Source organism: Podarcis muralis, chromosome 7 (genome assembly GCF_964188315.1).
Source record: "Podarcis muralis chromosome 7, rPodMur119.hap1.1, whole genome shotgun sequence".
Lineage (NCBI taxonomy): Eukaryota > Metazoa > Chordata > Lepidosauria > Squamata > Lacertidae > Podarcis > Podarcis muralis.
In genome coordinates, this window is record NC_135661.1 from 81,951,101 (window position 1) to 81,961,490 (window position 10,390).

Genomic DNA, 10,390 nt, shown 5'->3' on the forward strand with positions numbered 1-10,390 from the left:
CTCACATGTTGCTCTCAGGGGGGTCACAAACGACCCTGCTGCTGTTTGTGCTTGCTGAAATCCCATAGCTTTTTATACCACAAATGTTCTAGATTGTTTTTGTCCTGCCTTTGTTGTGCCTGAGGCCCTCTGGACAGCAGTAATGTGGCGCTGTTGCAAGAAACTTGCTTGAACCCTCCTGCATGTCCAACACCTGTGTACTCCCTGCTCATCGTCCCAAGAGAATCATAGAGTTGGAAGGGACACCGAGGGTCATTTAGTCCAACCCCTCTCCAAGAAAGGAGAGTCCACTATTGACATTTCCATTCCACCTTAAGAAACAGGCATGAGATTGTTGCATGTCACATGTCTGTTTACACTCCAGCACAGCATGCTGGGAACTTCCATTTGTGTATAGCGTTTGCTTTTGCTTTTGAGACACGGGTGGCGCTGTGGGTTAAACCACAGAGCCTAGGACTTGCTGATCAGAAGGCTGGCGGTTCGAATCCCCGCAATGGGGTGAACTCCTGTTGCTTGGTCCCTGCTCCTCCCAACCTAGCAGTTTGAAAGCACGTCAAAGTGCAAGTAGATAAATAGGTACCACTCCAGCAGGAAGGTAAACGATGTTTCTGTGCGCTGCTCTGGTTCGCCAGAAGCGGCTTAGTCATGCTGGCCACATGACCCGGAAGCTGGACGCCGGCTCCCTCGGCCAATAAAGCGAGATGAGCGCTGCAACCCCAGAGTCGGCCACGACTGGACCTAATGGTCAGGGGTCCCTTTACCCTTTACCTTTTACCGAGACGACATGAGAGAGAGATGACATGTTTCTTTCTTCTGATTTATGTTTAATAAATCTGTAGCTGTAGCATGACTTCACACGTCTCACGCCTACTTCTGTGTTTGCAATACACTCTGCTAATAGCGTGCCCAGGCTTTTGAAATTTGGGTCACTGATTTACATCGGCGCACAGGCCGATGAATGGAGACGGCACAGCTGGGGTTGCCAGCTGGCCACACACCCTCTGCATGTCAACAGGTAGCTTGTTCAACTGTTGAACAACTCTTACTATCAGGAAGTTCTTCCTGATGTTTAATCAAGAATCTCCTTTCTTGTAATTTGAATCAATCAGTTCTACCCTTTGGAACAGCAGAGATCAAGCTTCCTCCATCTTCCACGTGGCAGCCTTTCAGATATCATATCTTCTCTCAGTCTCCTCTTTTCCAAGCTAAATGCATCCAACTCCCTCATAAGGCTTAGTTTCCAGACCCTTGATCATCTTCAGGTCTGGTCCTGACTGAATGGATACTGGAATCAGCAAGGGATACCCACATGACCTGAAGGTGCTGCTGTGCAATGCCAGGTCAATGATCCATAAGACCACTGCCATCCATGACTTGAATGTGGAAGGAGGACTTGACCTGGCATGTATGACAGAGACTTGGTTGGATGAAGCAGATGGGCCTGTCCTTGCCGCTGCTTGTCCACCAGGTTTCTCTTACGCACAGCAACCCAGGCCTTGTAGGCGGGGAGTGGGGTTGCAGTGATTTTTAGGAAGTCATTAGTTTGCACCAGGTGTCCTACTGGGAAGACCCAGTTTTCTGAGTGCATGTTCTGGAAGTTGGGCAATAGGAGCAGTACAGGATTCCTTTTGGTGTACTGACCTCCCTGCTGCACCAAGGATTCCCTACCCGAGCTGCTTCAGGTTATGGCGGATGTTCTCCTGGAGACACCTAGCTTGGTTGCCCTGGGGGATTTTAACATCCATGCCGACATGACCTTACAAGGGGCCGCTTCAGTTTTTTTGCTGCTGCATCACCCTGTTGACTCGTGTTCAGCTTGAGGTCCACCAAGACCCCTAGATCCTTTTCGCATGTACTGCTAGTAAGCCAGGTGTCCCCCATCTTATATTTGTGCAGCTGGTTCTTCCTGCCTAAGTGCGGAACCTTGCATTTGTCCCTATTGAAATTCATTTTGTTCTCTTGCACCCAGTTCTCCAATCTGTTAAGGCCATTTTGAATTCTGATTCTGTCTTCCGCGACCTTAGCTACCCCTCCCAGTTTGGTGTCACCTGCAAATTTGATGAGCATCCCCTCAATTCCTTCACCCGAGTCATTTACAAAGACGTTGAACAACGCCAAGTCCATTACAGAGCCCTGCTTGTCACTTTTTTCCCAGGATGATGAAGAACCATTCATGAGCACTCTACAGGTTCAACCAGCTACGAATCCATCTAACAGTTACTTTGTCCAGCCCACATTTTACTAGCTTCTCTGCAAGAATATCAGGGGGAAATTTGTCAAAAGCCTCAGTGAAATTTCACAAGGGACTCTGCCGAAAACCTTTCTGAAACTTTTTGCTGGAGTCAGTACATGCCAATGTTAGTCCCATGAGAAATGACTCATTGGTGACCTGTAGGCTTCCTGAGTCATGACTCTACTTTCGGAGGAAGACTTTGTTGTCTCTGCCCAATCTTTTTTTACAGGAGGTGACAATTAAACTTTGCTGGTAACAGGCGATTTGTGCGCTGAGCTTGGCATTAAGTTCAGGGAATTTACTCATTTAAAATGAAGATGAGTACCAGGTTCAGGACAGCTCTGAATTTGCAGGGTCTCTTCTTTTATCAATATATGCCAACTGCACTGATGCCATGATCTACAGCAGTAAACCATAGACACAGTTCAGATGTGCACCCATTGTGATAGTAGCATTGCAGAAGCATCGCAGAACAAACTAACGCAGAACAAATCCACCACAAATGCGCTATTATTACGTCAATAGCATGTTGCAGAACATGTCCACAAGGACATGTCATCAAATATATGGCAGATCCTGATTTGGGATAAGGTACTGGGAGATCTTTGCCCTGGGCAGTGGTTTATATCCGCTGTGGGCATGATTCGAACACAAACCACCCTTCATCAGCTTTTGCAGCAAAATAACTGCAGTTCTTGGTGGGTTTTGAGGAAAAGCACACGGGGCATTGCCAAGCCTTCCTTTCACAGGCCGCGGTTCTCATGTGTAGCAGCTTGGTCTCCGGGACTGGCATAGGGTCGTGCTTCACCGTCGTGATGAAAATAGTCAACGGCTGGTTTCTGCAGATCAAGCTGCACTTGAGAACAGAGCTTTTAGACAAGCCTACCTGGGCAACTCAGGGATGCGGGTGGCGCTATGGGTTAAACCACAGAGCCTAGGACTTGCCGATCAGAAGGTTGGCGGTTCAAATCCCCTCGACGGGGTAAGCTCTCGTTGCTCAGTCCCTGCTCCTGTCAACCTAGCAGTTCGAAAGCACATCAAGTGCAAGCAGATAAATAGGTACCGCTCCGGCGGGAAGGTAAATGGTTTCCATGTGCTGCTCTGGTTCGCCAGAAGCGGCTTAGTCATGCTGGCCACATGACCCGGAAGCTGGACGCCGGCTCCCTCGGCCAGTAAAGCGAGATGAGCGCCGCAACCCCAGAGTCAGTCACGACTGGACCTAATGGTCAGGGGTCCCTTTACCTTTTTACCTGAGCATCTAGAATGCTGGTGTGTTCTTTAGTTTATTGCTGCTTTTCATTTTTTGAATGTTTTGTCTGTTTTCACTCATAATTTTATTGATTTGTCCTTTCTGTAAACTGCTTTGAGGTTGTTGTTTGCAATCAAGCAGTGCATATTTTTAATGAAATTAAAAATAAATAAAAACAGAACCCAGTAAAAAGAAAAAAAAGAAAAACCAGGCAAACATGACTGTCCCTTAGTTCAGTGGGGCGGGGAGGAAATCTGTCTGATCCTCTTGGTCTTCCTTGTTCTGTGAGTCCTTTTGAACTGAATCAGTGCAGGGGAAATCCCCTGCTCCATTGTGCTGGTAAATATTTACATTCCTTTTCCTCTCTCTACCCCTCCCCTCCTGCAAGAGGCCAAATCAACTCTGGAAATCTCCAGAAAAGCCCCCGCTGTGTCAGGGCCAACAGATTGTCATGGGACAGAGGAAGCTGAGTGAGGTTTTGGCCCTGTTGGAACAGCAGGGCTCATTAACTTTGCCACAGCACCACCCGCGTCCCATATATAAAAAGACCTTAATTTTTTTATTACCGTATTTTTCGCCCTATAGGACGCACTTTTTCCTCTCCAAAAATGAAGGGGAAATGTGTGTGCGTCCTGGGGGGCGAATGCAGGCTTTCGCTGAAGCCTGGAGAGCGAGGGGGGTCGGTGCACACCGACCCCTCTCGCTCTGCAGGCTTCAGGAAGCTATCCGCTAGCCGTGGGAGACGCAGCTCTCCCACGGCTAGCGGAGAGCTTGCCTGCACCCAGAAGCTTGGGACGCGCTGAGCTCAGCACGCCCCAAGCTTCGGGCTTCGCGCAGCCCTCCGCTAGTGAAAACAATCACTCTGCAACAGCTCTCCAACCTGCACAACAGGAATGAGGTCCCTCTGGCCCTTTCAATGTTGACTCCAGCTGCCATCAGTCCAGCTGCCATCTGACGGGCCAGAAGGTCTTCATCCTGGCTACAGATTCCCCGGTTCAAACACTGCGTTCCAAACACGGCACGCACCTAACACAAATTCATCTCCAGGCTGTTTTGAATTGCCAGTGCGGATCTTTTATTCAGGTGCTCTCCTTTAGTGGAAGGCAAGAGGTGATCAGAGAGGAGGAAGGGAAGGGGAACCAAAACAGAAATTCATTCATCTCAAGGCCCAATTCCTTCATCCTTGCAGCAAAAGCTGTTGGCCCGTGAGAGGGGATCCAGAGTCATCAGTCTGCAACAAACAGGGAGAGAGTCAGCTCAAGGGTGGGGAGAAAATTGCCTCTCGCAGAGTTTCCACCTTCACTAACTTCCCTGGAGTTGCCAACTTTTCTACTGGGCCTGGTATAATTTGCACGACCTCTTGGTGTTTGCAGATCAAGCTGATGCTAGAGGCGAAAGAGCAGCTGCTGTCTCATCAGTTGGCAACCCCCTCATGGCAACCACTCATTGTTGCCTGTTCTTGTTCCTGTGCCAGAGGTAGCAGCATAATCCACAGGCAAACTATTTTTGTGGTGCACACACACACCCTTTTACCAGCCAGATAACCAGATAATAATAATAATTTTTTTAAAAAAACACACACCATATAACCAGATACTGTATCTACATTGCAAGCTGCTTTTTGAGACACAGGAACAAGGCCAGTCAAACGCTTGGCAAAACGCCCCAGATGGGCAGGATATAAATTTAAAAATTATTATTACTACTACTACTATTACCTTTCCCGCCCCGACCTGGCCACAGTGATCCATGCGACGGTCATCTCCAGGCTTGACTACTGTAATTCGCTCTACGCGGGGCTGCCCTTGAAGCTGTCCCAGAAACTCCAGCGGGTACAGAATGCTGCAGCGAGGCTCCTCACGGGGTCTTTGCCGTGGGAGCATATTCACCCAGTGCTTTTCAAGCTGTACTGGCTCCCGGTGGAGTACAGGGTCATATTTAAGGTGCTGCTTTTGACCTTTAAAGCCCTTCACGGCCTAGGACCCTCGTACCTACGGGACCGCCTCTCCTGGTATGCCTCACGGAGAGCCTCAAGGTCCATAAATAACAACACCCTAGTGGTCCCAGGCCCTAAGGAAGTTAGATTGGCTTCAACCAGAGCCAGGGCCTTTTCAACTCTGGCCCCGGTCTGGTGGAACGCTCTGCCTCATGAGACCAGGGCCCTGCAGGATCTGAGTTCTTTCCGCAGGGCCTGTAAGACAGAGTTGTTCCGCCTGGCCTTTGGCTTGGAGCCAATTTGATTCCCTCCCTCCCTCTCTTTCTTTTTTCTTTTCCTTCTCCTCCTGCAATGAGGCTACATTTTAATATTTTAATGTTCCATTATTTTAATGTTGTATTTTATTTTTGATTTTAAGTTGTAATCATTCTTCTTGTTTTTATTATTGCTTGTAAGCCGCTCTGAGCCCGGCCTTGGCTGGGGAGGGCGGGGTATAAATAAAAAATTATTATTATTATTATTATTATTATTATTATTATTATTATTATTATCATCATCATCATTACTACTACTACTACTACTACTACTACTATTATTACTATACCCTGTTACCTCATCCTTCCAGTCTTTTCCCTCTGACCACTCATCCCTCTGTCCCACTACCACTCCCCGGGCTCAGAGCCTTCTTCCCTTGGGGGGGGGGTCCCCAGCTGCTTCCCCCCACCATTCCTCTGCGTTCAAACAGTCCACGACAGCAGTTAAACTCTGAATCACTGCAGATCCTTTAGGCTGCTTCCAGCCTCCCCCCACCCCATAATAGTCTCATTTCCCCTTTATGTACTCACTGGAAACTTGCAGACGTGTCAGAGCATCTTCCCATCTTTGACCTGAGCGTCTCCCGTGCAGGGCGATAAAATAGTACTCCCCAGCGTCGGGCGACTGCACGCCTTGGATGACGAGGGCGCAGTCTCTCCCCAGGCTGTGGCGGTCCGTGGAGCCCCCACCCCTTGAGACCACCCTTCCGGCCTCAACCTGGAAGATCATCTGACCCTTGTCGAATCTGCTACCCCGGAACCAAAAGCAGATGGTGGGGTCCCTTATGCCCTGCACAGAAAGGGTGACGGTTTGTCCTACGCGGGGGGTTGATGGGGTGGGGACAATCTGGATGGCATCGGCCAGCTGGAGACAGGAGACTAAGCCTGCAAGACAAGAACCAAGAAGAAAGGTTATAGGAAGATTTCGGGAAGTGCAATGACGGCAGCAAGAATATTACAGTGGTGCCTCGCAAGACGAAATTAATCCGTTCCGTGAGTCTCTTCGTCTTGCGGTTTTTTCGTCTTGCGAAGCACGGCTATTAACGGCTTAGCGGCTATTAACGGCTTAGCGGCTTTAAGAAAAAGGAAACAAACTCGCAAGAACTCGCTAGACGTTTCGTCTTGCGAAGCAAGCCCATAGGGAAATTCGTCTTGCGGAACGACTCAAAAAACGGAAAACCCTTTCGTCTAGCGAGTTTTTCGTCTTGCGAGGCATTCGTCTTGCGGGGCACCACTGTATTGGCAGAAAAATGGAAGCAAGAAGAATTACCGGTGAAAGAAGAATGGCAAATGAAATTAATGGGCTATGCAGAATTAGATAAATTAACAGGAAGCATTCAAAATCTGCGGGATCAGAGATTCTTAGAAGACGAGTAAATATTTGAACTACAGTGTTACCTCGGGTTACATATGCTTCAGGTTACAGTTTCTTCAGGTTACAGACTCCGCTAACCCAGAAATAGTACCTCGGGTTAAGAACTTTGCTTCAAGATGAGAACAGAAATCGTGTTCTGGCAGCAGGAGGCCCCATTAGCTAAAGTGGTGCTTCAAGTTAAGAACAGTTTCAGGTTAAGAACAGACCTCCAGAACGAATTAAGTTCTTAACCCGAGGTACCACTGTATTTGAAAAGCAATTGTAATAAACAGATTACCGTACTCTAGTAGGACTGCAAGAAGTTCTGTGAGGAGGGCTATTTGAAATATTGCAAGAAAGACTAGGATGAGAATTATTAGTTAAGATAATTAAAAGTAATAGAGAAATTCAGAAATGCAGAACAAGTGATAAAGAACGGAAAATCTTCAGAAGTTGTTGGCGGAATTCTAAAATATTGTATAAGAAGTTATGTTATATGATTGTTGGAAATGATATGTTTAAAAAACCAATAAAAATGCTTTTTTAAAAAGGAAGATTTCGGCAAGTTTTGGGTGATGATTTAATTTATATACCACTTATATACTGCTTCTAAGCAGTTTGCAGGTGTAAAACTGACAAACGATAAAACAATTCCATCAAAAACATTTTTTAAAAAATCCGCAATCAAAACGAGGAGCAAACAAGTCCATACCACACAGCAATTAAAAGAGCTCAAACAGAATTGTAAACTGTCATGCTTGAAGATGCTCGCTGGAGACGCTTGCTGTCTAAACAGGGGCGTATTGAGGAGCCGGCGGAATGCCAATACTGATTGGGGCCTCTCGTATTTCAGCAGGGAAATTGTTCCGCCACATCAGTGGAAATTCCCGCTTCTTCGTTACCACAAGCCGATAAACACTACCCCACCCAAGCTTCCTTCTCTCGCCCCTAACGCTGGCAGCTGCCTTTGGACAATAACCGGATCTCCAGGGATTTGCAGAGGGAGCTTTTCGGAACGCAGAGAAAAGACTTATCAATTCTAGATCCAGCCGCAAAAGGCGTGTGCTGGTGGGGATGCTAACACAACATGCTGGCTAATAACTGTTAGTAATTTACTGTTAGTAAATGCAACAACAGCTACATTATCCAGTGAGCACTGATCCATTAGTATGATCTTCACTAGTATGCATATTTCAATTATTCGCTGATGAAGACTTTATTCCGAAACAGTTGAACTATTCCGGATGCACTGTCCTTTTGAGACTTCGGAGAGACGTCTTCCTTTGAGACTTTTGTGAGACATCTTCCTTTGAGAGACGGTTTGGCGTTCCTCGCTATTCATTGGTTGTTTGAATCTCTGTTTGACTCTGATACATATAACAACTTGCAGTTACAGTGGTACCTCGGGCTAAGTACTTAATTCGTTCCGGAGGTCCGTACTTAACCTGAAACTGTTCTTAGCCTGAAGCACCACTTTAGCTAATGGGGCCTCCTGTTGCTGCCGCGCCGCTGGAGCACAATTTCTGTTCTCATCTTTAAGCAAAGTTCTTAACCTGAAGCACTATTTCTGGGATAGCGGAGTCTGTAACCTGAAGCGTATGTAACCCGAGGTACCACTGTACTTGTATATTTTGTGAGATGTGTTGTATGATATATACATCATTTTGATGTGGCTTATTCCTATATTTTGAATGACATCGTACCGATTATATATTTACTAACAGTTATTAGCCTGCGTGTTGTGTTTGCATTTTGTCACATTTTGCAACACAGGGGTTTGTGTTTGTTCTGGTGGGAATGCTGCCAACACTATTCCCACCCTAAGCTCAGGATAAGGCAGATGTTTGTGATCCTATGCTCCAAGTTAGGAGCATTTCGGACCCCAAGATTTCAGGGTCCAGACCTGAGACCTAGGGGTAGCCTCTGGTGGTACGAGGGGAGACCCCCAGTGATGTCACAAGGGGAGGCCCCTGGAGACGGAGGTTAATTGGGAGAGGAGAGCAGAGGGCAGCAGACCCTGCACACTGTTTAGGCCAGGGGTCAGCAAACTTTTTCAGCAGGGGGCCGGTCCACTCTCCTTCAGTCCTTGTGGGGGGCCGGACTATATTTTGAAAAAATAAATACAGTGTACGAATTCCTATGCCCCACAAATAACTTTAAATCAAGGCACACATTCTACTCATGTAAAAACACCAGGCAGGCCCCACAAATAACCCATAGATGCATTTTAAATAAAAGGACAGATTCTACTCATGTAAAAACACGCTGATTTCCGGACCATCCATGGGCTGGATTTAGAAGGCGATTGGGCCGCATCCAGCCCCCGGGCCTTAGTTTTCCTACCCATGGTTTAGGCTATATTTTGCAGTCTGCTGCTGCCGGGCTGAAGCTTGCAAGCTTCACGCACAATCTTCTGAATGATCTTTATTTTATTTTATTGTAAGGGACTTTCGCCCACCTGGAGATTCAAGCCCCTCACCTGGAGGCAACCTGGAGGAATCCAGACAAACCTGGAAGCTTCAGGTCAGAGACCTGGAGGTCTGGTGACTCTAACCTTCTCTCATTACAAGGCTCGGGAACCCTGGTCTCTTTTCCACCCTCAACCCCGGGGGCCCTTCCCACCTCTTACCTGCCAGGGTCAGAGCCCTGAGCAGAACAGCCATGATGCCTGGGTTGCCTTCTCTGTGGTGCGAATGCCTTCCACCAGGCCGGGGGGCTTATATATTGTGCAGAGGAGGAATTTCCCCAGTGCGGGGGGACATTGCCCAAGAGAAAGGAGGATGGAATGAAAAGTTGGGCAAGATTGAGAGAGAGAGAGAGAGAGAGAGAGAGAGGAGAGAACTGGACGTTCTTTCAAAGGAAACTATTTCCCCATAGCGGAAAGTACAAACTGGTCACCTACTCGGCCACTCTTCTCTTCAACACCTAATTTGGCTCTTTTGAGAAAGAAGCCGTTTGTCTCAGGCAGGGCAAAGCTCTCAAATCCCCACTTTCCCCCCAACGGATACGCAAACCGAAATGCAGCCGCCTTTCGAAACGCACCCTTCTCTGAATTTTGCAATGCCATTTTTCATGCCAGGTCGTATGTGCAGAAACGAACTTGCTAGGGTAAAGCGTGCATACAAATGCATACGCTGCTGGAAAAATAACATACAAAAATGCATCATGCTGAAGGGGTGGAACCGCTTTGTAAAATTGTGTGCATTGCGCAGGATTGCATGCAGAATATTCAGGAAAATTGACAATGGGTTCTCATGAAGAAAGCAGCTTTAACCGATATGGACAGATTTGATCGTCTGTAGGG

At 47.4% G+C, this 10,390-nt stretch overlaps 1 protein-coding gene across 1 annotated transcript; it reads right to left on the minus strand.

Annotated features, from left to right (window-relative positions):
• Window positions 1-4,533: 4,533 nt before the first annotated feature.
• LOC114602993 (cell adhesion molecule CEACAM16-like) lies at window positions 4,534-9,872 on the minus strand. Its single transcript, XM_028741721.2, has 3 exons — window positions 9,716-9,872; window positions 6,264-6,617; window positions 4,534-4,713 (listed from the first exon to the last, which is right to left on the minus strand). Exons 1-3 carry the CDS (start codon window positions 9,747-9,749, stop codon window positions 4,709-4,711), a joined length of 393 nt encoding a protein of 130 aa, XP_028597554.2. The 5' UTR covers window positions 9,750-9,872; the 3' UTR covers window positions 4,534-4,708.
• Window positions 9,873-10,390: the final 518 nt, after the last annotated feature.

Excerpts from the sequence above, each read along its gene's own strand:
- LOC114602993 (XM_028741721.2), bottom strand. The coding sequence starts at position 9,749 with ATGGCTGTTCTGCTCAGGGCTCTGACCCTGGCAG. Across the intron at positions 6,618-9,715 it reads CAGGGCTCTGACCCTGGCAG|GCTTAGTCTCCTGTCTCCAG; the intron begins GTAAGAGGTGGG and ends CTTGTCTTGCAG.